Raw genomic sequence first — 27,273 nt, forward strand, 5'->3', positions numbered from 1 at the left:
ACAAGCGCGATCACAGACAGCACTTAAAAATATCTCAGCTTTATTTAGGTCTAATCTCAACCTCGTGGCATTCCTTCGGATTCACTTGGAGGGAGACAGCGTAACTGGCTGCAGCGGTCACACACACTCCCCTACCCAACCATGGACCGCTTTCTTCCTCTCAGGCGCACTTCGTCCAGCTTCTTCAGCACCGGCCTGGCCTTTCTGGAGGCGGCGCAGTAGCTCTGCAGAAAGGCTTCGAACACAGCCTCGGTGTGGGGATGGGTGCTCAGGAAGGCCTTCTCCAGCACGTAGAGGTCGACCCCCTTATCTTCCGGCAGTGCCGAGATGAAGCTCAGCCCGAAGTCTATGAGCACGACGCGCAGCTGGTCCACAGGGGGTTTCAGGAGCATGTTCGAGGTGGTGAGATCACCGTGAATGAGGTCCTCGTCGTGCATTCGAGCCAGAACCTGCCCGACTGTCTTGGCTAAACTGAAGAGACTCTCGGGAGACTTTTCCGTCTCCATAGTGGACTGAATATAATCTCGAACAGTCACTGAGCCTTCAATGTCTTCCATGTATAGGCAGTTGGAAGCATAGTCCACAAAAAAGACAACTGGGGCACATATCCCTGGAATCAAGACACAAGTGGCTATTGGGTTAGATGCTTTTAATTTGTGTTAAAGGTAAGCTTGCTTTCCAAAGACTGAACCAGTTTTTTCTAGTCTATGTCTGCTTATTTCAGGAGAGAGACTTAGGAATGCTGCAGAACGGTACAACTTAACTCATCTGGAAAACTCATCTGGAAGTTTCCCGGCTCACGCTCTGCAGGCTGTGCCTCTGGCCACCCCACAGCTGAGGTCAGCAGTGCCACAGCTCCCTCCTTCTTCCCACCCTTTGTGACTGGACTTCATTGACCCACTTAGTCCCTAAAAAACAAAACAAAACAAGGAGCCGGAGGATAAAGCAGAGCCGGGGAGAGCCGTTTCCACCTGACAAGGACACAAACAGGAGGCCAAGCAGCGTGCTGGCACAGAGCTTCCCCTTCCCAGTCAGAAAGGACTGCTTCAGCCCCAGCTCCTTTCCTTATTAATTACGTAAACTTGAAGTCACCTTAACTTCTCTAAGCCTCCGTTTCTGCTTCTATAACATAAGAACAATACCTCCAATAATTCAATGAATTCACTGAGTCCAAAGATTCAGAGACTCTTTATTGACTGTCCTCATGCTCAGGACACTTATCTAGACCCTGGAGACAGAGCCGGGAGATACAGCAGGAGACAAGGCAGCCACGATCCCTGCTTAACGGGACTTAACCCGCAAAGAGGGTGAAAACAGAAAACATGACCCCACAAATAAGTCACTAAATGCGAGCAAGGGCAGAGATGTGTCTGCTTGTTCGCTGCCGAGTTTCCTCCAGATCTGCCAGCACCTAACACCGTCTTGGGGTACCGCAGGCCCCTAAAAAACACCAACGAAAGAGAAAGGGAGAACGTGTAACAGAGAAACGCCCGTGTTTCTGAGCCAGAGGGATTCGGGCTGGGAGCCTGGCTGTGTAACCTCGGCAAGTTCCCTCCCCTCTCTGAGCGTCAGCGCCTCATCTGAGGACAAGGCTTATGGATGTGGTGCACAGGGATGTCTTAACGAAGAAGCAAACGATTTAACGAAACCTAAGTTTACCGAGCGGCGTGGGCCAGCAATCCATTCAAACCTAACACACGGCATACCTAGCTCATTTAACGGTCGCAACATCCCTATCAGATGGCTCCTGCTACTATGCCTTCCCTGTACAAGCGAGGAAACTGAGGCTGGGGTTAAATAACGTGTTGCAAGCCTGCATATGCGGCAGCGGAGTCCGTGTCTGGACGCAGACAGCCTGGCTCCTGGCACGGACTGGTCATCACATCTGCTTCTTAAAAGGAACGGACGAGAAGATAACCACCGAGAACAAAGACGGTGCAAACGGGGAAACTGAGGCTCAGGCGGTCAGATAACACGCTCGAGGTCCGGGAAGGGAACAGGCGCGGGGGCCCCGGGACGAAGGCTCGTCGCTGCGGGGCCAGCGGCCGAAGCAGGAATGAAGGCGAACAGGGACGAAGGGACGACTTCTCTAACGCAAGGCCCCGCAGAGGCACCGACGGAGAAACGCGAGCTAACTGAGGCCCCGCGCCACGGCCTCACCTGCGCGGCGGCAGCGCAGCAGCGCCCGCGCCTCCTGCACCGTCCGCCGCCGGCCAAGCCGCGCCTCGAGCGCCGGGTGCCGGTAGCCCTTGGGGAAGCGGTGCTTCACCACGGCCGCGCGGCCCTGGAAGCGGCCGCGGAACACGCGCGCCTCGGCGCCCTGCTTCACCAGCTCCAGGCCGCTCAGGAAGCGGCGGCTTCGCTCCCGGGCGGCGGCCAGCGCCTCGGCCTCCGGCGCCGGCTCCTCGTTCTTCTCAGCCGCAGCAGCACTGGGCGCCGCCATGATTGCGCCTCAGCACCGCCCCTCGGAGTCCGTCGGCTGCTTCCGGAAACGGTCGGCGACGCTTCGGCTCGCTCCGGAAATCCTCGGACCTCTTCGGCTGTTCGAACGCGAGCACTTCCGCCTTGTGGAAGCGGTTCCGCCTCCTAACTTTCGGTTCTTTTCGAAGCCTTCGTTGCCCCTCGGAACGGCTATTGTAGCCTCGCCTCCCAGGTCTTCGGCTATCTCCGTAAACCCTCGGCAACTCTCGATGAGCGGCTGGCTCCCGAAGTCCTTCGTGACTCTCGCGGTCGGCTTTCGTGGCCCCACCTCCCAGCTCTTCGGCTCTTTCCGGATAACTTCGTTTCGGAATCTCCGCCTTTTGCAGGAGTCCCTCGGGATCCTGGGAAGCAGTATCTATGGGAGTTCTTCTTGGAGCTCCTCGTCCCCTGGGTCCTGAATTCCCCGCAAAAGGGGCTCACACCAGCCAGAGCTAGGGGTGGCAGATGGACAATGAGGCGTGTGTCCGGCATCGTCTTTAGTGCTAGGATAGCAGTAGCGACCGTTCATTAATTAAGTGTATTCGGCAGTAAAAAGTGTTCCAGAGGGAACAGTGAACTGGGAGCGATTAGCACACTCTTAGGGTTTGCATGTATTTTTCATTGCAAAGCTAACGCAGGCTGTAACAAAATCTTACAATACTGAATTTTGCACGCACGAAACATCAAAGAATGCCTGTCGCTGTCATCAGTCTGCCCACCACCTACCATTGTAGAAAGTTTCTTTCCAGATCTTCTCTCTGATACACCCGCACTCTCACACATAGGTATGGGATTTTCCCCAGTATAAACGAGAGCACGCTGTCTATTCTTTTGCAACTTGCTTTTTCCCCCCAAGCAGTTTATCTTGGACAGTTTCCCTATCAGTACATACAGAGCTACCACATCCGTCTAAACGGCCGGTTCCTTGTTGCTAAACGGTTGTTTGCAGCTTTGTTTTGTTTTTCTCCTTTTTTTTTCTCTCACAAACAGTGCTGCAATGAGCAGGCTTATCCAGACATCCTTGAACATGTGCATGCTTCTGAGGACGTCTTTCTGAAATTGATGTCGCTGGGATGTAGGAGATGAGCCTTTTAAAAGGTGACCCATCCATCAGCCAAACTGCCCTCTCAGCTTTTGTGCCTGTTTACACTCCTGCTGAGTGTGTATCTCATGTCCCTGTGCCTTTTCCCTCCCTGAGTTCCCCAGGTGGCTCCACCTTTGACCAGGTGGAGTAGTGGGAGGGTGCTCAGGTTCCAGACAGGAGAACCTACACAGGGTAGGGCTGGGTTAGAGACAGGCCAGCAGCTCCATGTGGCTGGAGCAGTGTGGCACTGGGGACAGGCTGGGAGCTGAAAGGGCAGGAGCAGAGGGAGTGTCCCAAAGGACTCTTCCTGCTGGAAGGGAGGTGCTGCGAGTCTGGGGCGACTGCATGGGCGTGGCACCTCAAGGCCTCTACCACTGGCTGCGGAATGGGCAGCTGGGCTCTGGGTACCATAGCCAAGCAGTGGAGGACGGTGGGAGAGCGCTTCTTTCTGCCCTAGCCCTTTTTGAGCCTAAGGCTGGCCCTGAAGGGGACTTCCTACCCACCAGCACCAGATGCCTATTTATTTGCTTATTCACCAATTCATTCAACAAATATTTATTGAGTGACTACCTTATGCCAGGCACTGTGCTAGCCTCTGGGACACAGCAGTGAATAAAACAGAAACTAACTCCTGCCCTCATGGAGCTGACATTCTATTAGGTGGAAACAGACAAAACAAAAAAGATAAATAAGGTTGACGTATAGTTGACCCAGGGTAATAGGTGTTGTGGAGAAAAATAAAATAGGGAAGGTGGGTGGCTAAGATGACATGCATCCCAGTTTGCCAGGGACGGCCCCAATTGTTACCTGTTGTCCTGGCATAACTATTAATAGTGTCCCCTCTTCACTCTTAAAAGCATACTAGTTTGGGTGGTAAATTATGTAGTCACCCCATGGGTAGTAGAGTGGAGGGCAGTGAGGGAGTGGAGACTGGTACGATTTTAAATCAGGTGGTTGAGAAGGCTTCAAGGAAAGGGTGACATTTGAGCCCTGTGAATGGATTCCTGGGACATTCCAGGCAGAGAATAACAGGTACAGAGGCCTTAGGGCAGAAGTGTGCTTGGCATGTTTGAGGAGGAGCAAGTTATTTAACCACTCTGTGCTGTAGTGTATCGTCGATAAGATAAGATTGTAGATAATACCCATCTTGGAGGAGTTTCGTGAGAATTAAATGAGTAACCAGAAGTAAAACACATAGAGCTATGCCAGGTACATGGTAAGCATTCCATAAATGAAAACTATTATTATTTATGAACGGCTTAATATAGTAGCTATTGTAAGCAGACTCCCAGCATCCAACCAGTATTCCTGGGGAAGGGGCCTTACCCACTGTGTGGTGTCCCGGGCGACCATTGAGGCCACGTTCCCCCACAGAAGCCCCACCTTTCCCCCGTGTCTTGGCTGCCAGTGTTCAGACACAGGAGCAAGGCAGTTTGTGTGGCTTATAACGAGAACCCTGACTTGTCCCACCACTGAATGGCTATGCATTTTGGTTACTGTATTAGTTGGTCAGGCTACAGGATAAGCTGCTATAAGAAAGTAACCTAAAAATGGTGGCTTACGTATGAGAGATGTTTATTTCTCTTTTATGTAGCAGTCCAGATCTGTCATTCTTAACCCATTGCTACTTTCTCTGGGTCTATTCCATTGTCCTCCTCTCCAGTCGAGTCGGCAAGAAGGAGGAGGGGGCGAGGCAGTAGTGAACAGGCAGCTAAGGACTTGACCCAAAGTTCCGCAGTCGCTCCCACTCACATCCTGTTGGCCGGAACTTACTCACATGGCCCATGACGCTGCAAAGGAAGCTGGGAAATGTATTCTCTAGCAGGGCAGCCATGGCCTCAGCTAAAACTTTGGGGAATTATTATAGGAAGTAGGGGAGGAAGTATAATGGGGGACAATTCGTAGATGGCCACAGTTTTGATATTTGAAGCTGCAAGTAACAGATTAGTCAACAAATTAGCTTACTTAGGTAAACAGTAAGTTCTTTGATTATCTCACAGAACAAAATTTTAAGAAGGGGTCTCAGATGTCCTTCAGTCACCTCATGATTTCAGTGGTCTTTCCATCTTTCTGCCTTCTTGTCAGGTTGCTTTCCTCCTTACACTTGTCACCTTATGGTCACAAGATGGCCACCAAAGTTCCACACATGATACGAAGACACAAAAACATCTGGCTAAAGAATAGAGGTGCTACCTCCTATCCACGCCTCTTTCTTTGGGAGAAAAGACTTTGCTGGAGGTCTCTCCTCTCCCGTCAGACTTCCTCTATAGGACGTGGCCATAACTGGCCCATGTGTCTCTGCTTTAGCTGCAGAGGAAGCTGGAAAAGTAAGGATCTGGCGTTTTCCGCCTCTGTAGATGGAGATGTGCTCTGTCAGCAAGCAAGAAGGGAGCTGGGCATGGCTCCTGGGGAGGCGCCACAAGTGCCTGTCACACTGCGGGGGGGCAGCAACAAACATCATTTCTCTGAGTTTCAGATTCATCATCTTCAGAACAAGGATAATGAGTTTTCCTTTGGCAGTTGCTTATTGAGATTAAATAAGATGCTGCTGGTGAGGATGCCTGGTGGGTAGCATCCACTCTTCATGTGTTCGTTTTCCCTCCCCCATCTTTGGGACCCTGTTTGAAATACTGAAGAAAGGCCCTTTGGTCCAAGCGTTGCTATGACACTGCCCCTCAGCTCCACAGTCCCTGCGTTTCATTCATACACGGGGCAGGTCACCTTTTCAAACCTCAGACCCTTTGTGTTGGCATAATGTAGTTTCCAGCACCTTTCATCAGCCCATACTACTCAAAGCTCACTCTGAACCAAATCTATTTATAATACCCAGTTTTCCAAGTTTGTGGCTTCATTTTCATAATTGTTGATGTCCACATAGCCATCTCCATGGTTACCAAATCTATCTGAACCCCTCCTTTGGTAAATCCACTGTGTAAACATAATATCAAGTCCCAGGCTTGCTATGGTCAGACTGGTTCTCCCTTCTATGGTAGGAAATCTAGTTTAAAACCTTTCAATGGCTCCTCATCGTGCCCGGGATAAAGACTCATGAGATCCTGCCCAGGATCCCTATGTCCCTCTTCCAGACTCATCTCCCACCAAACTCCCCTTTGCTCTCTGATCTTCAAACACATTTGCCTTCTCTCAATCTCTCATTCTTTCTAGGCTCCCTCTTGCCACAGGGCCTTTGCACCTGCTATTTCCCACATCAGAAGTGCTCTTCCCTCCCTTTCTTGCCTAGACCCATCAAGACATCTTTCCATTCTCAACTCAAATATCAATTCCTCAGGGAAGCCCTCCCTGACTTTCTCAGAGGAGAGCAAATCCAACTTTTCCAAGCTCTGGTGTCCCTCTTTTGCATTATCACAGACTGTCTTGTTTGTTTGTATCACTCTTTGATTAGTGGCAGGATGTGGTTCCTCATGGGCTGTTTGACCTGAGGACCTTCCTTCCTTGCTGGCTGTTGCCTGGAGGCCACCCCCAGTTCTTGCCACGTGGGCCTCCCCATTGGGCAGCACCCAGCATGGCGGGTGGCTGAATCAGAGCGAGTGGGTGAGAGATCAGGAGAGGGTGAACAAGACGAAAATCCCAGTCTTTTATAACCTAATCTCTAAGATGATACCCTCATTTCTGCTGTACTGTATTTGTTAGAAATGAGTCAACAGGTCCTGCCCACCCTCAAGGGAAGCCATTTGTGAAGATGCCTACTGAAATGCCCAATTAGAACTTTTCCTTTCTCATTTGGGGCAACAAATGAGGAGGGGTTCTCTATTCTCTAAGAGAGACAAAACCTGGCAGCAGGCACGCAAACAACCTTATGACTTAGTGCCACCATGGAGGTCAAAGAACGCCTGGGAACTTCACGTCCTTTTCCATCAATAACTTCTACAGGTTATCTCCCAGCAATGGAACAGCCCAGGCCTTCCTGTACAAGGCCTCCTGGTGACGATTCCAGATACTCACAGACGAAGGAGGAATTGTCACGTGGCGATGGCCAAGAGGCCCCCTTGGGCTCTTCTCCGTGCCAGAAAGGCAGTAGAGCGTGATGGGTAAGAGCCGAATTTCCCTATAACTGGGCTTGACTCCCAGCCCAGCTATATTTTAGTGTGTGTCCTTGAGCACTGTATATCTTATTTATTTGTTTATTATGCAAGCGAGTTTCTTCACCTCCCTTTGCCTCAGTTTCCTCGTTCATACAATGGGGGTAAATTGTAACAGTCCCGATCTCATTACGCAGTTGTGAGGGTTAACAGTGAGCTAACACATGTGAAGTGCTTAAAGCAACGGATATAATTATCATTCAATAGTTTAAACTGTTATTCCAGTTATTGTTGCTGCAAAGCAATTTACTCCAAAACTTTGCACCTTAAAACAACCATTTCATTATACTCATGGAATTTGTGTGTCAGGAATCCAGACTGGGAGCCGAAGGGATGGCTTGTCTCCGCCCCACAATGTCTGGGGCCTCAGCTGGAAAGATGTGATGGCTGGGAGCTGGAATCATCTGAAGGCTCATCCTGGAGCCAGTGCCAGGCTGACTTCAGAGGCGAGGACCACCCACTGGAGCATCCACACGTGGGCTCTCTATGTGCCTTGGGCTTCCTCACAGCCTGGTGGCCTAGGGTAGTCAGACTTCTTAGAGGCTCAGGGCTCCAGGGGCCAGTGTCCCAGTGACTCAGCCTCAGAAGTCACACAGTGCCACTCTGTGCAACCTACTGGTTGAAGCAGTCACAAGCCCACCTAGATTTCAAGGAAGGGAACAAAGAATTTTTGGAGCCATGTTCTCAAACTGCCCCAGCTCTTATTATTTTCGGAACTCTACAAGGCTCCCTGGCTCGGAAGGTCTTGTCCATGCTGTCTTCTGTGCCGAGGTGCCTGTTTGTGTGTGTGGCGCACGATTCCTGCTGGGCGAGGGTATGGCTCGTGATGCATGTGAATGAATGTGTCTGTGGGTGAACACGCAACAAGCGGTTGGATAAGCCCATGACCACAAGTGCTGAACTCGTACATTCCGGAACTCCAAGCTCTTAGAGCGAACTGCCACCTCTTTCCACGTGGACGCCTAATGAGCACCTTAAACGTCACAGAGCCAGAACAACTGGAGACCTCCTTCCTCTGCCCCAAGCTGCTCCTCTCCCAGCCTGTAAGTCCTTATCAGTCTCTCTCTGATCTGCCTCCTTTTCTCCATCCCCCCTGCTGTGACCTTAGTCCAAATTACCTGCATCTCACACCTTGCAACAGCCTCCCGAGTGGTCCCCCTCTTTCCGCTCTTGCTCCCTGTAACCTAGAACTCCCCAGTGACTTCTTGTGTCAGCTGGAATAACATCTGCATTCCTGACCCTGGCCTTCCAAGGCCTTGAATGATCTGGCCCTTGCCCACCCCTCCCTTGGGCTCCATCTCCCTCCATCCTGTCAGCCCCTGTGCTCCAGACACTGCGCTCATTTCCATTGTTCTTTATACTCCACCAGCTCCCTCCCCCTGGGGCCTTTGCCTTCGCTCTTCCTTCTCCCTGGAACCTGAGGTCTCAGCTCAAATATCCCCTCCTGCGAGCAGCCTTCCCGGACCCCTGAGCTAAGGCCAAGCCGGCCACCTGTGCCTGCCTACCCCATCACCCTAGTTGAATGCTCTGCCTAGCCGTTATCACCTGCTGCTATTTCGCCAGCTCATTTAGTCGTTTATTTTTCTTCTTCTCCCACTAGAAAGCAAACTGCATGAGAACAAAAACATCTGTCTTGTTCTCTCAGCCCCTCCCAAGGCCCAGCACAGCGCCTGTGGGCCCTTCGGCCCAGTCCGGTGAACGGATGAGGGATCCATGGGAGAGCGTCTGAGGGGCGCAAGTAGGTATGTGTGAGTGTCCCGGGCAGAGTAGATGCATGAGCGTGTGTGTGTACACAGGCTGGCTGGGGAGACCGCACTAGTGTGGACTGCAGTGATTGGGGTGTCCCCTCCCTGCGGAAAGGACAGGGGAGGACAGCACGTGAGTTCCCCTCCCAGCTGGGATGACGGTGGCTGGGGGGCCCCTCGGTCCCGCCTCCAGCAGCGGGGGCTAGAGCCGGCCGACGTGGCGGCGGCGCCGCCGGCGGGCAGGCGGCGAGGGAGGGACGGAGGCGGGAGGCGGGCCGGAAAGTTTGTCGGGCGGGCGGCCGCGGCGGGGACTCGGGCCGGGGATGCGCGCCCGGCCCCCCAGGCCCGCAGCGCGCCTCGGAGTCCCGCTCGCCATGGGTAAGTCGCGCGGGCGCTGCGGGCGAGGGACCCCCGCGGCCCGGTCCGTGCGCGCCCCCCGCCCCGCTGCGCGCCCGGCCAGATCCCGCCCGCTCGGTCGCGAGCCCCGGACGCAGGCCTCGGCGGGGGGCTGGGAAGGGACTTGGCACCCTTCCTGCCACACTCCTTTCTGCCCAGAAAAAAGTGCCCTGAGCGTGCTCCTTGCTCGAAATTGCGCGCTTACTCGGGGCCGGGCTCTCGGCTGACCGCTTCCAGCCTGACGGCCACCCCCAGGCGACTGAAATCGTCCTCCTGTGCAGATGAAGAAATAGGGGCACGCAGAGGAGCAAATTCGTTGTCAACTTGCTGAGCGCTTCCGTGCGCCAGGCCTGAGGATGCCGCCGTGAACCAGACGGCGAACCTCGGCTCTTGAGATACTCAGTGGAGGGGAGACAGAGGAGAATGCAGAATTGTGGGGGAATAGGAATTTCTTTGTTGCTACGGGGCATCAAGCTTTCTGTTTTTCTCTCTGGATTCAGAAGCCTCAAAGGGCCATTCATTCATTCATCCACCTACTGTGTGGCAGACGTTGATTTAAGGCTTGGGGGCTCAGGGTGAACAAAATAGATAATAAACCTCTCTCTCATAGAGCTGACATTCTAGTTGAGAAGATAAACAAGTAAATGAATAAAAGAATCTGAGAGTGTGATAAGATGCTGTGGAACACGTATAATACAGTGCTGTGATAGAAAGTGATGGGAAGGCAGCTTCTTTAGATAGGTAGGCAGGGAGGGCCTCTCGGAGTAGGAGGCATTGGAGCTGAGATATCGTTACTCACAAGAGGTGGGCTTGCTAAGATCTAGAAAAGAGCTTCCATGTGGCAGGAATAGCAAGTGCAAAGGCCCTGAGACAGGAGTGAGCTGGTGTGGTCATGATCAGTGTAGGGGGAGAGAAGTGAAAGGGAGGTCAGAGAGATAGGTAGGGGCTAGATTGTGCAGGGCTTGGGAGGCCATAGTGAGAAGTTTGGATTTTATTCCAAATGACATGGGAGGCTGGAGAAAGGTTTTAAGCTGGGGTGGGACATGGCCTGAACTGTGTTTTAAAAACTCATTCTAGATTGTTCTGTGGCGAATCATAATAGCTAACAGTGGCTGTAAGGTAGGCAGGCATATGAGGTAAGTATGACTATTAGCCCCATTTATAGATGGGGAGGCTCAGAGAGGTTAAGTGAGCTGCCCAACATCACACAGCTATGGAGATAGAACCCCAGCCCTCTGGCTCCAGTCTGCATTCCTAACCACTGTACCACCCAGCCTCTCCTGCACAGGGTAATGGTACAGCTGGTGACCAACTCCAGCTCTGGCTGCTTGGTGCTCTTAATCGCCAAGGCACTCTGCCACAGAGCCTGAGGAAAAGGGAGGCCCAGAGAGGTCAAGGTCCTCCCAAGGACACTGAACTTGGCCCTGGCCCGTTGCACCTGTCCCCTATTCCTTTGCTGCCTCCTAAGTTAACTCAGCAGCTGCTTACTGAGCATTTACTATGGGCAGAGCTGGGGCTGGGTGGTAGTTGCAGGGGGGAACAAAATAACTGGCACTAGGCTCCATCCTCCCCAGGGTTCCCAGGCTGCTTTCTTCATGGCAGGTCCAGAGATTGGGCCTGTTTACAGATTTGGGGTCAGAAAGACCTGGGTTCCAGCCCCCATCCTTCCACTTCCCAGATGCATTTAGTCAACCTCTCTGACTTTATTTCCTCATCCATGAAACGGCCACTATAGAGTACCCTCTCACAGGGTGGCCATGAGAAGGACATGAGAAAAGGAATGTAACGTGCTCCGCTCACCACCTGCACGTGATAAATGGTCAGTTAATGTGAGCTTTTGTTTTTTAATCACACCCAACATTGGGGTCAGACTGTCGAGTTCAGATCTCTGCTCTCTCACTTGCAAACTGTCACCTTGGGCAAATGTCTTCGCCCCTCTGAGCCTCAGTTGCTTCATCTGTAAAATGGGAATGACAACAGTGCCATGTCATAGAGTTGCTACAGGGACTAAGCCAGTGGTACAGGCATGGCTTCTGGAAGAGGAGGGGGCGGCTGGCTGTCCGGAGTGCTCTGTGCTGTTAGCTGTGTTGGGACGTTTGGAAGCCAGCCTTCGGGGTGAGGATGTTTGCATAGTTGGGTTTCATCCCAGCTTCTCCCTGGAGCTTCGGGGGAAGCCATGGCAGGTCTCTGGTGGGGGAGGGACCCAATGCATCGTGACTGCTGGTTGAGAGGCTGCTCTAGTGTCACCGACAGAAGGCATCCTGGGACTTGCAGCTGGTGATACGTGAACCCCAAACCTGGGTTCTTTCCTCTCCACCTGCCCCCTCCTTCTCCCTCCCTCCACCGTGAGGGGCTTAGAGGATTAAGGGACCTCCTCTAGTGTGAGACAGCTTCACTACAATCTATATTTGGACAGGTAAGTCACAGAAAGGGAGAGCAGTTCCTAAACCCGGGCCAGGCTGTCCTAATTTGGGGGCTAGGATTTACTCCACGTCCTGTGCATGGCCACTTCCAGGCCTGAACCCCCCCAGATGCTCAAGGGCTACCATCCTTTCTTTCTGGATTCCCTACGTCCCCAGAGTTCATTCCTGCCTTCAATCGTCGGTTTATTCAACAATTATTTACTGAGTGCCTGCCATCTGCCAGGAAATAGCCTCAGCATCAGGCAGACAGCTAAACAAACAGACAGTTCCTGTTCCTTCGGGGCTGACATTCTGGTCAGGGAGACCAACAAATACATAGAATATATAGGTATTTCAGATGGTGATAAGTGCGGTGGAGAAAAACAAGCAGGGGAGGGGGATTCGAAGTGCTGGATGCTGTGGGGAGGTGGCACCTTTGAGTAGAGGGCCAGGGAAGGCCTCCCGAGAAGCTGAGGTTTGAGTGAAGATCCAGGGGAGGCGGGGGCACACATTGGCATGGAGGGGGAGGGCTGCCCCAGCAGAGGTGACAGCTGGTACAAAGCCTTGAGTCGAGATGCCCTTGGAGCGAGGAGGAACAGCACGGAGGCTGGTGTGGCCGGAGCGGCGTGAGAGGATGCAGGCCCTGCAGGGCCCTGAAGGCCACTGGAAGGACTGTGGCGTTTTTCAGAGTGAAGTGGGAGCCTGGGGGGCTCTGAGCAGAGTGACATGGGCTGCTTAGGCTGTCACTGGATCCCTCTGGCTGCTGGGTAGCTTTTTTTCAGGCTCAGCTGTATCTGACACCACCCCCGGAATGCCACGTGGTGATACCATCCTGGTCCCAGACCCAGTCCTTGGTTCATTGGGCTCGTTGAGCCCGTCTTGCGTGTCAGAGTGGGGCCGGGGCCCTGGGGCACAGAGACAGTGAGTCTCCATCCCTGCCCCGCCCAGTTTAATAAGGCGACACGTTGACGAACTCGTGATACGGTGTGAGCAAATGAAGGAGAAGGCAGAGTTGGTTGGAAGAGAAAAATGTGGTTTGGAAAGTTGAGGAAGATGTATGGGAATTAGGGGCTGTCTTAAACTAGCTTACCCAAAAAAAAGTATTTTTGGTCACCAAAAAGTCCATGGCGTCAGGCATGGTTGGATCTAGGGGCTCAAGCAGTGTTGTCAGGAATCCCTCATGGAGGAAGACGGCCCCCCGCTGCTCCAGGCAGGTGAACCACCAGCTTAGCACCCTCAGTGAGCTAATGCCCCCAGGGCTGAGCCAACCCTCCCTGGCCCAGGTTCAGCCACGTGGCCCTCACTGCTGCCCAGGGCCCAGGAACCCGCTGGTTGGTCAGATCTGGGTCACAGACACAACCCTGGAGCTGGGCGGTGGCGGTCCGCGTGGGGATGGTCCTTTCTCCCCAGATCTGGAGACTGAGAGACAGAGGACAGGGAAGGGCAGCTCCCCAACAGAGAACGGGGATGAATGCCAAGTAACAGACGTGTTAACTGGAGGCCCTTCGGGAGGTGACCCGCGAGCTGGGACCCGAGAGGCTGAGTGGGCATTTGGGAACGCAGGCGGTTCAAGCAGATGGACGAGCACAGGCAGAGGCAGAGCAGCATGAAAATCTGCGGTGCGTGCCAGAACAAGCGTTTGCAGGGTGTGTGTGGAAGGAAGGCAGGGAGCGGGGACCGGGAGTGGCGAGGAGAGGTGGCTGAGGAGTTTGGCTGGGCCACCAGCTCGTGAAGGGCCTGGGAGGTCATGCTAAGGAGCTAGGGAGCCTTGGAAAACTTAAGGAAGGGCCTGTCTTTCTAACGGCCCCGACTCCTTGGAGGCTGTTGTTCAGAGCTCCCGTGACAGTGTCCTTTCCCCATGCTTTGTGACTTGGAGTTTTCCCAAGAGCTTTCTTTCCCCTGCACCCTGCTCTTTCTCACGCCCCACCTATCTCTGATTGGCTCTTCTTGCTTGAAGTCAGTTCAGCAAAGCTCTCAAGTCCCTGGCTTTGGGAGTCAGAGGGTCAGCGTTTGAGTCCTGATCCTGTTGCTTCCCGGCTATGAGAACACTCTGAGCCTTCGTTTCCCCATCTGTAGAATGGGGATACTTGTAGCAGTACCATCGAGGGTTGTTATGAAGATGAATTGAGAGAAGGCACCTAGGGTCTTTGCATAGAGGAGATGCTCAGTACATGGCCCCTGTTATTGTTACTATTTAATTTTTGCAGTTCTGTTCTTACCGCTGCAACCCAAATCTGCCCGAAGCGTTTTTCCAGCAGAACCTGTGGACAGTCGACTTTGCCTCGGTGCCCCTTGGCTGGGTGCCCTTTCACCTCGAGAGGACCTGAGGAAATGGCAAACAAGTTCTGTGTTTTCACTTGATTGCCTCATGTGGCCTGGAAGAACGTTGTAAACTCCAGGAACCGGGGGAGGCGGGGCCCGGGGAGGTGAAGACGGGGCAGGACCCGGGCAGCATAATCTTCCCGGGTGTTTATTGATGGTCATGAGCAGAAAGGACCAGGCCAGCCAGGGAATGGTGGGGGGTTATTTCCCTGCGGGGTGGGGGTGGTAGGGAGAAGGATGAACAGAAAGGGGAGAAAGATTCCTCCAGCCATGAAACTCCTCCCCTGCACAGAAGTTGCCTAACAGAGATGGGACGAGGCAGAAGAGAACAGAGTGGCATCGTGCCCAGGTTTTATAATGGAGTGGTCAAGGGTATAGACTGTGGAGCCGGACCGCCTGGCTCTGAATCTGGGCCCAGCTCCTTAGTACTTTTGACCTTAGGCGAGTCACTTCACCTCTCTGACGATCAGTTTATTCATGCATAAATAATACAGAAGCCCACCTCATAAAGTTGTGGGGAGGATTAAATGAGTTATTGCACTTCAAGCATTCAAAGCAATGCCCAATCCAGAGAAACCACTGGCTCTAGTATTGTGAGTGTTCTTGTCAGGTCCAGAGTGGGGTGGGTGAGATGGATGCTACTGGATTACTCTAGATGCTTTCAGAAATATTTAAGTATGTGAATTAACAATTAAGAGTAACTGTACAACCGCACTGCCAATATGGTGGCCACTAGCCACATGTGGCTGTTTTCACATTTATATTAATTAAAATTAGATAAAATTAGAAATTCAGTTTCTCAATCACATTAGCCACATTTTAAGGGCTCAGTCTCCACATGTGCTCCTGACTACCGTGGATCATCTCTCTCCCAGCTTCAAAGGCTTCCAGCCACTGAGAAGGAAACTCATCATTGTCCTCATGACCTGCAGAGCTCCACGTGATCTGGCCCCTGCCTCATTCTCCCACCTCATCATCTCCTGTCACTCACTCACTGGCTCCGGCCACTCTGGACTCCTTGTGGAATAGCACAGTGATTCAAAGCCTGCACTCTGTAGCCACATCAGCTCTGCTACTTACTTGCTGTGTGACCATGAGGAAGTCTCTTAACCTCTCTGCACCTTGGAGAAGGATGCTAATAATGATCTGTTATAGGGTTGTTATAAGAATTAAATGGGTAATACGTGTAAAGCTCTTAAAACAGGACCTTAGTAAGTGCCATATAAGCACGAGCTATTAATATTAATAGCTATTGTTGAAACATACCAAAAAGTGTCCTGCCTCAGGGCCTTTGTTCTTGCTGTTCCCTCTGTCTAGAATGTTCTTCCAGATTTTACATGGCTTTCACCCTCACTTCAATCAGATCTCTGTTCAAACTTTCCCTCTTCAGAGAGGCTTTAGCTGACTACCCTGTTTGAAATAGAACTCCTCCATCATTCTCAATCCACTTCCTATGCTTTTTTTTAATGCCTCCTATCACCACCTGAAGTAATGTTATATGTTTATTTATCATCTGCCTTTTTCTACTAGAATGTCAGGTCCTTGACAACACCACTGTATTGCCAGCCCCCAGAACACTGCCTGGCATCTTGGAGATGCTAGATAAATAAGTTTTTGAATGACTGGATGGATAGATGAATAGATGGATGGATGGTTGGATGGATAGATGGATGGACAGATGGATAGATGGGTGCATGGATGGATGGGTGGATATGTGGGTGGGTAAATAAGGGATGGAATACAAACATGGGTGGATGAATGGATGTCTTTGTAGATAGATGGATCAATAAGTGGATGGATGGCTAGGTGAATTAAGGGATAGATAGACAGACGGATGGAAGAATATGTAGTGGATGGAGTAGATGGATGGATGAAGGAGTGGATAATAAAGGGATAGATGGATAGATTGATGAATAAATAGATGAGCAAATGGATGGAGTGGATGGATGAAGGAAGGAAGGAATGGATGGATGAAGGGTGGATGGATGGATGGACAGATAGATGAATGGATGAGTAAATGGATAGATGGGTGAATGGATAGGGTAGATGGATGGAGGGGTGGGTAGATGAAGGAAGGAGTGGATGGATGTATGGGAGATAGATGGATGGGTGAATGAATGAAGTAGATGGATGGTGGGATGGAGGGAGAGATGGATGAAGGAAGAAGTGGACAGATGGATGCATGCATGCATGGGTAGATGGATGGGTGGGTGAATGGATGGAGTGGATGGATGGAGTGGATGGATGGAGTGGATGGATGGAGAGTGGATGGATGGAGTGGATGGATGGAGGGTGGATGGATGGAGTGGATGGATGGAGGGTGGATGGATGGAGTGGATGGATGGAGGGTGGATGGATGGAGTGGATGGATGGAGGGTGGATGGATGGAGTGGATGGATGGAGGGTGGATGGATGGAGTGGATGGATGGAGAGTGGATGGATGGAGTGGATGGATGGAGGGTGGATGGATGGAGTGGATGGATGGAGGGTGGATGGATGGAGTGGATGGATGGAGGGTGGATGGATGGAGTGGATGGATGGAGGGTGGATGGATGAAGGAAGAATTAGACGGATGGATGAAGGATAGCTGGATGGATGGATCAGTAAATGAAAGGATGGTTGGATGGAGTAGAGGGATGGATGAATAGATAGGTAAATAGATGGAGTAGCTGGATGGATAGATGGAAGGGTTGACAGATGAGGATGGTGGATGGATGGATGCTCTGGCAAGGAACCATCCTGAACTCTGCCCCGTCACTTTTATTTTCCAGGCCGCCCCCTACCGCTCCTGCCCTTGTGTGCCTCCGTGTCTTTGCTAGGTGGCCTGACCTTTGGTTATGAACTGGCAGTCATATCAGGCGCCCTGCTGCCCCTGCAGCTTGACTTTGCGCTAAGCTGCTTGGAGCAGGAGCTCCTGGTAGGCAGCCTGCTCCTGGGGGCTCTCCTCGCCTCCCTGGTAGGGGGCTTCCTCATCGATCGCTATGGCAGGAAACAGGCCATCCTCGGGAGCAACTTGGTGCTGTTGGCAGGCAGCCTGAGCCTGGGCCTGGCTGGCTCTCTGACCTGGCTGGTTCTGGGCCGCTCAGCAGCTGGCTTCGCCATCTCCCTCTCCTCCATGGCCTGCTGTATCTACGTGTCAGAGCTGGTGGGGCCACGGCAGCGGGGAGTGCTGGTGTCCCTCTACGAGGCAGGCATCACCCTGGGCATCCTGCTTTCCTACGCGCTCAACTATGCACTGGCCGGTGCCCCCTGGGGCTGGAGGCGTATGTTCGGCTGGGCTGCTGCACCTGCTCTCCTGCAATCCGTCAGCCTCCTCTTTCTCCCTGCTGGTACAGATGAGGCTGCAGCCCACAAGGACCTCATCCCTCTCCAGGGAGGTGAGGCCACCAAGCTGGGCCTGGGGAGGCCAAGATACTCTTTTCTGGACCTCTTCAGGGCACGGGATAACATGCGAGGCCGGACCACAGTAGGGCTGGGGCTGGTGCTTTTCCAGCAGCTAACAGGGCAGCCCAACGTGCTGTGCTACGCCTCCACCATCTTCCGTTCTGTCGGCTTCCGTGGGGGATCCTCAGCTGTGCTGGCCTCCGTGGGGCTTGGCGCGGTGAAGGTGGCAGCTACCCTGGTCGCCATGGGGCTGGTGGACCGAGCGGGCCGCAGGGCCCTGTTGCTAGCTGGCTGTGCCCTCATGGCCCTGTCAGTCAGCGGCATGGGTCTTGTCAGCTTTGCTGTGCCCATGGACTCAGGCCCAAGTTGCCTGGCCATGCCCAATGCCACCAGGCTCCCAGGCCTCCCTGGAGACTCTGGCCTGCCAAGGGGCATATCGCCACCTCCACTGCCAACAACCGGCAAGAGACGAGGGGAGCCAGTCTGGTCAACCTCTGAGAAGACCAAGCCTCGTGCTGGAGCTGGGAACCCCACAACCCCTCCCCTGCCAGCCCTAGGCACCACCTTCCCCATGCCCCCGTCTCCTGCTCCGGAGTGGGTCCTGCTGCACTGGACCGCGCTGCTCTGCATGATGGTCTTTGTGAGCGCCTTCTCCTTTGGGTTCGGACCAGGTAGGTGGGAGTCTTCTTGCAGGTAACCCTGGACACTTCCACCCCTCCTGGCGGCAAGCCTGGGGACCGAATCAGACAGGGTCTCTCGGAGGGACACTAGAGGTGGCTTGAGCATGAAGCCAGGGGAGTGTAAGCTTCAGGGCTCCCCGCTGACTTGCAGGCACTCCCTGTGAGGGCAGCGGCCTGATTTTTTTGTTTGTGATTTCTTTTTCTTATAAAAGCCCCAAATCATTTAAGCTTTAGGCCTCATAAAACCCGAATGTGCCCCTGGATAGCTCACTCAAGAGGGTTTCTTTGAAAGGAATTTAATGAATAGGGTGACCAACCATCTGAGTTTGCCCAGGACACTGAAAGTGTCTTGTCCCAGGAAACCCCTCAGTCCTGGGCAAACCGAGGCTGCCGGTCTCTCGAAGGGGATTCTTACAGCGGTGTGGGGATCAGCCGGGGAGACCAGGCATCAGGAGCCTGCATTCCGCTGGAATCACATTGCGGGGGGACTGCCTGCTGGACCATCGGTGCCGGGCCCTGGGGCCTGGCCGCAGCCTAGACGCCCTCCCTGCTCTCCTGCCCTAGTGACCTGGCTTGTCCTCAGTGAGATTTACCCGGTGGAGATCCGAGGGAGGGCCTTCGCCTTCTGCAACAGCTTCAACTGGGCCGCCAACCTCTTCATCAGCCTCTCCTTCCTCGACCTCATCGGTGAGTCCTTACACCTAATTCCTTGGCCTGGTTCCTTCCAGATTGGGAATAATTTTCTCTAGACAGAGCCAGGGCTTCCGTATCCTTCAGGGTCTAAGTGACAGAAAACCCAATGCAAACGATGATCAAAAGGTACTATTTTTATCTGAAATCACCCAAAAACAGAGGGTGGTCAGCTTTAAGCATGGCTGAGCCAGAGGCTCCAGCAAATGTCGGAGCCATGTGTTTGATGCCTCCAACCAAACTATGTGGCATCCTCCACTCTCTCGGCTCCGCCGCCCACGCCGTGGGCTTCGTTCTCAGGCAGATCCCCTCATGGTGGCAAAGAGGGCCGCCAGCAGACCTCCAGCTTGGCAGCCCTGTGGAAGGAGAGCATTTCTCTCCCAGTGGCTCTTGCTCAAGTCTGGGGACTGACTCTCATTGGCTCAGCAAGGTCACATGCCCATCCCTGAACCAATCACTGTGGCTGGAGGGCTGGACTATTTGGATGCCCAGGCCTGGGGCATGTACCCAGCCTAGAGCCAGGGGCTGGGGACAGTGTCACCCAACCTCATGGACTGGGATGGGGGGATGGTTACCCAAAGGAAAATTGAGGGCCTGATATCAGATAAAGGGGGAAGAGAGACTGGGGGACAAAGACAACAGAAGATATGACTGAATCTATGCCAGCACTGGTGACAACTTGTCTGAGACCAGTGGGTGCAGAAACCACAGCCTTTGCTTTTTGTCCTAAAACAGCTCAAACTGACTCATGCCCTCCTGCCAGCCGGAAGGTCTTCTCAGATTAGTTGGGGTGACATCCTCTCTTCTTACCTAGCATTCAAACCCAGTCTAATTGGTGATGGGGCGGGGCGGGAATTATATGGGCCCAGAACACCAGGGGAGCGTCTCCGAGATGCTGAGATGCTCGTGGCCCAAAGCCACTGGTTATCAGGACCAAAGTGAGCGGGGCTCCTTCACTGTGGGCCCCAAGGCTCAGTTCTTAGGGTTCAGTTGTTTTCCCATTTCCTGCAGCCAAGCATTTCCTCCTCAAAGGCACAGCCACCCCTGGGGGACTGTGGGAAAGACACTGGAAGATCTCATCCACCGAGCTTGTCTCCCACCCCCAGTCCTGGGGAGCCCAAGCTTCTTCCTACGGCCTCAGTCTTCAAGCATTCCCTTTATGTGGAATGAATGAGTGAGAGAGGGGAAGGAAGGAGAAAAGGAAGGGGGAAGGAGGGAGGAAAAGAGGGGCTTATGAGAATTGTATCATGTCCTTCTCATCCCCATTTCACAGATGGGGAAATATGCCCGTCCCAAGACCGGCCAGGTAGTGAGAAGACTAGAACCCAGCCCTCCCGGCCCCCAGCCCAGCTCTCTCCCTGCTCTTATAAGAATTAAGTGGAGGGCAAGCTGGTCAGGGGAGGCTGCTCAGAGGAGGTGTGGCCATGGCTGTTAGAGGTGAAGATGGCGATGGCGTCTGAAACATAATTTGTGCTTCTGCCTCAACAAAGTCCCGTCCTTCACAGCCTCCTCTCTCTGCCTTGGGCTGATTGACTTCAGAGGAGTCAGGGTCATCCCAGGGGTCCTGGTTGCTCACCCTGAGACCCTGGCCTCCACACGAGGCTCCAGGAAGGGGGAGGGGCTGGCGTGCTGAGGTTTCTGTCCTTCCCCCCGGACCAATCACACAGAGTTGGCTGAAACTCGATTCCCTGAAAGCTCAATTCACTGAATAACCAATTCATGGGCTTTCCGAGGGTTTTCTCCCGGAGCTGGGCTTTGCCGAGGCTGCGCCCTGCAGCTGTTTTGCTGCTGAGGTCCATGTCGTCTTCCCCCATTCACGTTTTCAGATGCAGGGCACCTCACTGGTTAGTGTTTTAGATGTGGGGGCGGGGGAGTGGGCTTTCTCATAAAGACAAGATGCCCTTGTCTGTGTTTGGGCCCTGGCCCTTGCCTGCCTCTGGGACAACCAGCCCTCCTCCTGCTCTAAGGGTCTTATCTGACAACTTGGTCATTCTGCAAGTCAACCGCCTGGAGAATCCGCTTTGGGTGAACCAGCCCATGGGCCCAGGCCACACCCCCGCCCACACTCCGCCCTCCTGTTCTCAGGCACCATCGGCTTGTCCTGGACCTTCCTGCTCTATGGGCTGACCGCCGTCCTCGGCCTGGGCTTCATCTATTTATTTGTCCCTGAAACGAAAGGCCAGTCACTGGCAGAGATAGACCAGCAGTTCCAGAGGAGACGGTAAGTGGGGCAGGGCCGGCCTGGGGACAGAGCCGCAGCAAACCTGAGGACTTCGCTTCTGCGTTTTAGTCCTCGTACTTGCCCTTTGCAAGAGAGCCTCTTCCTTCTCTTCCCGTCTCTTCTCCTGCCTGGACACTGTGAGTTTTGCCCTGTCTTTACACACGGGCTGTTCTCCTCGAGTTGTTTTGTTTCTTCCTACAACAGAGTCTCACGTGACTTTAAGGGCCAGCTCACAGGAATTTTAAAATCACCCAGTTATGGGATCACAGGAGGCTAGAACAGCACGGTCCTGGAACCACAGGGTCTTAGAGTCGTGGCAGCCTGGAGAAGCCGAACGTTACAGCCGTGGCCCTTTAAAATCACACACAAAGAACTGTGGCTTAATCTGCTCACTTGGTGGACATTTATCAAGTCCGTGCTACATGCCAGGCAGTGTTCTGGGCTGTAGGAAATGTGGCCGAGATTAAGACGGAGAAGGTTCTTGTCCTCATCGAGCTTCCATTCTAGTGGAGGAGGGGTTATGAATAAACAAGCCAACAAAGGCATCAGCAACAGCATTTCAGTGAGTCGTGTGTAGTTGGAAGAAAATGAAAAGGAGTGAAATTCATTGAGAGGGCCCGGTTGGTGGAGAGGGGGACAGAGGGACTGGGAGTGTGGCTAAATTAGAGTGGGTGGTCAGAGAGGGAAGGCCTCTCTGAGGAGGCAATATTTAAGTTAGTGAGAAGGAGGGAGCCATGTAAAGATGAGGGGGAGGAGAGTTCTAGGCAGAGAGAAGAGCAAGTGCAAAGGGCCTGAGGTCGGGAGTATATCTACATGTGCACGGAACAGCAAGGAAGCTAGTATGGCTGGACCAGAGGGAGGGAGGAGGGGTAGAAGATCAGATCAGCCAAGTGGGTAGGAGGTAGATCACGTAAGATCTTTAGTTCCTGGAGAGGAGTTCAGAATCTTAGCTTCACAGGACCTTGGGCTATTCAAATAAGAGAAGAGAGGAGCAGGGGATCGGAAGGGACTTGAGAGTACTGTAGTCCTAAGCATCCTTGGCAAATGCCTCCGGTTACTGATTGTAATAAAGGGGGTCACCAGCTCCCCACCGCCATTCTATTCCTGGGAGGTCCTAAAAGATTAAAAAAGAAATCATCCTAATATTGAATTGGAAATTGCCTCCGTGCAGCTGCCTGCCGCGTCCCACCCCAGCCTGGCCCCTGCAGGGATGCAGAACTAGTCCAGAGTAAAAACCTCTCGCCTGGTCCACCCACCCCAGAGTGTGCTGTGCCAGCTGAACACTCCCAGTTATTGGGTGGCACCTGCTGCAGGCCCCTCAGCAGCCCAGACCTGGTAGTTAAGGAATAGATTTGGCTGCTTGGAATAGTCCAGATGCCAGGGGTCCAGGGCTGTGCTCCAACAGGTCATCCAGGGTCCCAGGCTTCTTCTCTCTTGTCACTTTGCCGTCTCTTCAGTATTACCTTTTCCACGTGGCCCGTGATGGTGAGCCACCACATTCCTGCAAGAGGGACAGGGGAGAGGAGGACACGACCTGAAGGATGCACACGTCACTTCCACCCACGTCCCTTTGGAAAGAACTTGGCTACGACTCCAAGCAGGGGCGGCTCAGAAACATTACCTTTCATCTGAGTAGTCATGTGCCCAGCTGAAAGTCAAGGGTGCTGTTACTAGACATAAGGGAGGTACAGGTACCACGAACCACCTGGAATCTCTGCCATACTGGCCTCCTTGGGAGAAGATTCCAGACCCCTCCTCTGGGACAAAGAACAAAGTAGGCAGAGAGGCAGGTGGGAGCCAGCTTTGGGGTAGGGCAGCACATGATTGCAGCTGAGGAGAGCGTCAGGCCAGACCTGGGGGCACAGTGTCCCACAGGGGAGCCTGGGCCAGCCCTGGGGGAAAGGAGGCTGGGTCAGCTGTGACCTCTGGAGGAGACAGGAAGTTAGGGGCTTTGGCTGGGTCCAGAGGCAGGTCTGAGTTTAGGGGAGTCATGACCCCAGTTCCTGTAGTTCAAGGGGCCCCTAATTCAGAGGCCACAGAGAGAGAGAGAAGGAAATTTGCCCCCGGAGACCACAGGGAAGGAAGTCCCCGGGCTGTTGACAGCTGGCACTAACGGGACAGTCTTTTCAGCATCAACTGTTCTCAGTGCTTTGTGGCTCCCTACAAGAGTCACATTCCCAGGAGAAAGTCTGATTGGCCAAGCCTAGTTTTTGTGCCCACCTCCAACCCCCAGCTTGGCCAGGATAGGGCAAAGCTCCTTGACTGACAATCCTACCAAGACCACATGCAACCTCATTCCCCAAGGAAACGGGAGAATGGGTGCTGGATAGAGCCAACATCCACTGCTATGGGGCTTAAATCTATTCACGTCCTCACGCCTCATACGGACTTGTTGGAAACAGGGATCTGCATCGTATCGGTCCACTTCCTCAGTTCCTTTAGAGAGGCATTAGTAACCAAGGGGCTCAGACCCTCTTCAGTCTGTGGTCCGTGGGCACCGTAAGTTTGTTCATTTCTCTTTCTAATCAGGTGACTTAGGTTTAGAAGGGACCCATCCATTCCCAAGATGATAGGATCACAAAAAAGGACTTTCAGAAATCCCTCTTTAATCCCAATTTCTCAGGAGTCCATTTATTCACTTTCAGCAAATATTTTCTAGGGCCAACTAGGAGCCAGGCACTGTACTAGGCTCTGGGGATAGACCCGTGCCCAAGAGAGACCCTTTCTCTGCCCTTAGGGGGAATGTACATGTTAATGTAAGGGGGAGAGAGAGACTACAAAATACTTAGATGCATGAATAAGATGACTTCAGAGTGGCGTTTATAGTATGAGGAAAATAAGGTGGGTTAACCTATTAGAAAGTGAGCCACCAGAAAGTGGATCTGGGGAGGGGCATGGCTTCTTTAGCTGGAGTACAGGTATACCATAGGGACATTCATGATCCAAATTTACTGTAAACTATTCACGATCGCGGGGATATTTCTGCGTACCTATTTCATTTACTGCTCTGTTCCCAGGGCCTCGGGCAGTGCCCGGCACATCACACGTCATCAATGAATCTAAATCTGTCTCTGTTGAATGAATGAAAGGATGCTCAAGGAAGGCCTCCCTGAGGAGGCAGCAGTTGAGCTGAGATTTGAATGATGAGAAAAAGCCAACCTTTCCAAGAGCTGGAAGAAAGTGTTCTAGGGGAGAGAACAGCAAGAGCAAAGGCCCTGGGGTGGGACAAGAGGGGTGTTTTGGAGAGTGACAGGAGACCCATGTGGCCAGGGTGTGATGAACAAGTGGGAGTGGAAGGAGGTGGAAGTGGGAGAAGCTGGCCGCGGAGAGGGGCCTGGATGTTAGGCTGGGCATGATGAGGGCTCCTTCTAAGCAGGAGTGACAGGGAGCTGGTCTCTGTGCTTAGAAAGGTCCCTGCAGCTATGATGGGAGTGCAGGCTGTGGGGGCGAGGGCGGACAAGGGAGACCAGGCAAGAGCAGTCCAGAAGATGGAAACGCTCACTGCTAAGGCAAGAAGCAGGAAGGGGCAGGGCAGGAGTGGGGGTGGGCGGGGTGGGGTACACCCTCTGACCACCTCACTCTGCTTGACAGGTTCGCCCTGAGCTTGGGCCACAGGCAGAGCGCCGCTGGCGTCCAGTACAGCCGCATCGAGGTCTCGGCGGGCTCCTGACGAGCCCGTCTGCCTGGAAGATGCTGGAAGCACGGCTTTGGCAGACAGTCTCCAGCTTCCGGCTCACCGAGGCCCCGGAGTACAAGTTCCACGTGGTCCTTCAAAAGCTGTCTGTGCTTCAGAAGAGGCTTTTATTGCTGGGATGAAAGTCTGAGAACCCACAAGCCTTCATTTTGAGTCTCGGGCTCTGAGGGTTGCTGAGGATCCACTTTCTTGCCTCAGTTTCCCCGATGACGGTGCCTCCCCGCAGTACTTATAAGGAGAACATCTCATGGAGCCCCTGTTGCTCCATGGCTTTCTCAGAGGGTCTCTGGGGTGCCAACCCCGGCAGGAAGTCTCTCCTGGGATCACTTCTAGATCCAGCTGAGGGTACCATATTACTCCGCTCTCTTTTTTCCACCTTCCTGGGACTTTTTGGTGAGAAGGAAACCTGCGTTTTGGTTCTTAGTTCTCAGTTTTGGTCAACGCCTCTAATTCTCATTCCCAGAATATTTATCATCCACCAGCAACTCAGACTGAGTTCTAGTTCTGATTCTGCTGGTGTTATTGCTCTATGACCATGGGCCTCAGTTTCCCCCGTATGTACAATGGGCGACCTGGACCAAGCAGTTCTTAAGATCTCTTCTGACGCCAGTGAGCCGGAATTCTAAATGCTGGTAATACAACAAATAGCCAACATAGGTCCTGCTTTCCGATTGCTGGTCATCTCTTTGGGGGATATATGTTTTAATTAGGGGAGAGGTAAATGGGATTCCAAAGTTGGGTGCACTAAAATCCAGGAGCCATCACAGTGCATGCGGGAGCTGTTCCCAGGATGGTGTGGGAGGGCTTTGCACAGAGGAGGTGGGTTTGGTGGCAGACCTACCTGCTTGCCCATGTGGCCTCCACCTCTTGGCAGCTGTTGACCTTGGGTAAGTAATGACTCCCTCAAGCCTCAGTTTCGGCATCTGCAGAATGGGGATGGTTTTGCCGCTGTGGGTGTATTTAACCCCTGTCTCCCTTCAGGAGGGTCTTCAGCTGGTCCCATTTGGCTAGCCAGGGCATGGGGGATCTCTGCTCGCCCTGTTACCCAGGTCCTCACCTTTGGGACATTGTAAAGGGTCGTCCCCCAAGGGGTGAGTCAAGTGGAGATTGAGGCCAGAGGTCACTAAAGGCAGACTGGCGGGAAGGAGTTCCTGGATGCTGACGAGACTGAAGAGCTGGCGCAGATCCAGGGTGCTGGCGTCACCCGGCCTGCTCCCGTGGGCGTGATGCAGCCCGCACAGGACCGTGGCCCCTCGACTTCTCCTCTCCTCTCGTGTCTAGATGCTTCCCTCATATCCAGTGCTGTACTACAGCTGGCTCATGCTGGCTCCTGAGAGCTGATGGTTGAATTTTCAGGATTTTTGCAAACTGGTGGTTAAACACAGCCATTGAAAAAATTAAATTATTTAAACTTATAATTAAATAAATTATATTGAAAACAAAGGTATTAAAAACTAAAAACTCATCACTTCCTTATCTTACTACATTTTACTATTATCCGTGCTCTTGAGGTTATTTGCGTCTATTATATCTTACGCGTTCAATGACGTCACGTGGGTCACTGGAAACTGGCCGTGGGGAGTGTATTTGCACCACGGGGACTAAGGAACACTACACATCAGGGCTTGGTTTCTTGATTTTCCAGTCTTAAGAAGGTTGGGATGGATAAAACGTTCAATTAAACTTAAAAGTGTGTCTGTAGCCAATACCTTGTGAATGGCACAAAAGATGGAGAGAATATTGTTCCAGGGTTCGAACACTTACCCAGTTCAGCAAACACGTTGCTCCTGTACGGGATGAAGGAGCTCTGTTGTACATCTTCATTGTTTTACTTTCGTCTTACTCATTAACGTAAACAAAAGTTGCGGCCCACATTCGTGTCAGAGCTACACCTGTCCTTCAGCGATCTGAGTGACTTCTTTGCCAAGTTGTCTTGTTGTCAGCCATTCATCGGTAGTCAGATTTTGTCAAATCGTGGCTAAATTGCAGCAATAGTGGGTTTTGGCCTCAAGAGATTGGCAAAAAATGAGCTAAAACATTCTGTGAGAATTATTTGGCTCTATGGAATTTATAATAAAGAATATTTACAATGAAA

General features: G+C 52.7%; 2 protein-coding genes across 5 annotated transcripts; one reads left to right on the forward strand and one right to left on the reverse strand.

The window, feature by feature from the left end:
- Positions 1-23: 23 nt before the first annotated feature.
- TP53RK (TP53 regulating kinase) lies at positions 24-2,474 on the reverse strand. The gene is made up of 2 exons (XM_023626654.2): positions 2,161-2,474; positions 24-610 (listed from the first exon to the last, which is right to left on the reverse strand). Exons 1-2 carry the CDS (start codon positions 2,441-2,443, stop codon positions 132-134), a joined length of 762 nt encoding a protein of 253 aa, XP_023482422.1. The 5' UTR covers positions 2,444-2,474; the 3' UTR covers positions 24-131.
- SLC2A10 (solute carrier family 2 member 10) lies at positions 2,206-27,273 on the forward strand. Of its 4 annotated transcripts, XM_023626649.2 has the most exons (9): positions 2,206-3,245; positions 3,451-3,558; positions 7,436-7,593; positions 7,954-8,687; positions 9,245-9,382; positions 17,281-18,564; positions 19,138-19,260; positions 21,349-21,484; positions 25,076-27,273. In XM_023626649.2, the coding sequence occupies exons 5-9, from the start codon at positions 9,358-9,360 to the stop codon at positions 25,152-25,154; spliced, it is 1,647 nt and encodes a 548-aa protein (XP_023482417.2). In that variant the 5' UTR covers positions 2,206-3,245; positions 3,451-3,558; positions 7,436-7,593; positions 7,954-8,687; positions 9,245-9,357; the 3' UTR covers positions 25,155-27,273. The 4 variants fall into 4 exon arrangements, with proteins under 4 accessions (XP_023482417.2, XP_023482421.2, XP_014590678.3 ...); XM_023626653.2 differs by lacking the exons at positions 2,206-3,245; positions 3,451-3,558; positions 7,436-7,593; positions 7,954-8,687; positions 9,245-9,382 and adding an exon at positions 9,627-9,767; XM_014735192.3 differs by lacking the exons at positions 2,206-3,245; positions 3,451-3,558; positions 7,436-7,593; positions 7,954-8,687; positions 9,245-9,382 and adding an exon at positions 13,522-13,806.

Source organism: Equus caballus, chromosome 22 (assembly GCF_041296265.1).
Source record: "Equus caballus isolate H_3958 breed thoroughbred chromosome 22, TB-T2T, whole genome shotgun sequence".
Taxonomy (NCBI): domain Eukaryota; kingdom Metazoa; phylum Chordata; class Mammalia; order Perissodactyla; family Equidae; genus Equus; species Equus caballus.

Coding starts and splice junctions, on each gene's coding strand:
- TP53RK (XM_023626654.2), bottom strand. CDS start 2,443: ATGGCGGCGCCCAGTGCTGCTGCGGCTGAGAAGAACGAGGAGCCGGCG. Junction 611..2,160: donor GCTGCGCTGCCGCCGCGCAG/GTGAGGCCGTGG, acceptor TCTTGATTCCAG/GGATATGTGCCCCAGTTGTC.
- SLC2A10 (XM_070247863.1), top strand. CDS start 13,764: ATGGACGAGCACAGGCAGAGGCAGAGCAGCATGAAAATCTGCGGTGCG. Junction 13,834..17,280: donor CCAGAACAAGCGTTTGCAGG/GTGTGTGTGGAA, acceptor TTTATTTTCCAG/GCCGCCCCCTACCGCTCCTG. Junction 18,565..19,137: donor CTCCTTTGGGTTCGGACCAG/GTAGGTGGGAGT, acceptor CTCCTGCCCTAG/TGACCTGGCTTGTCCTCAGT.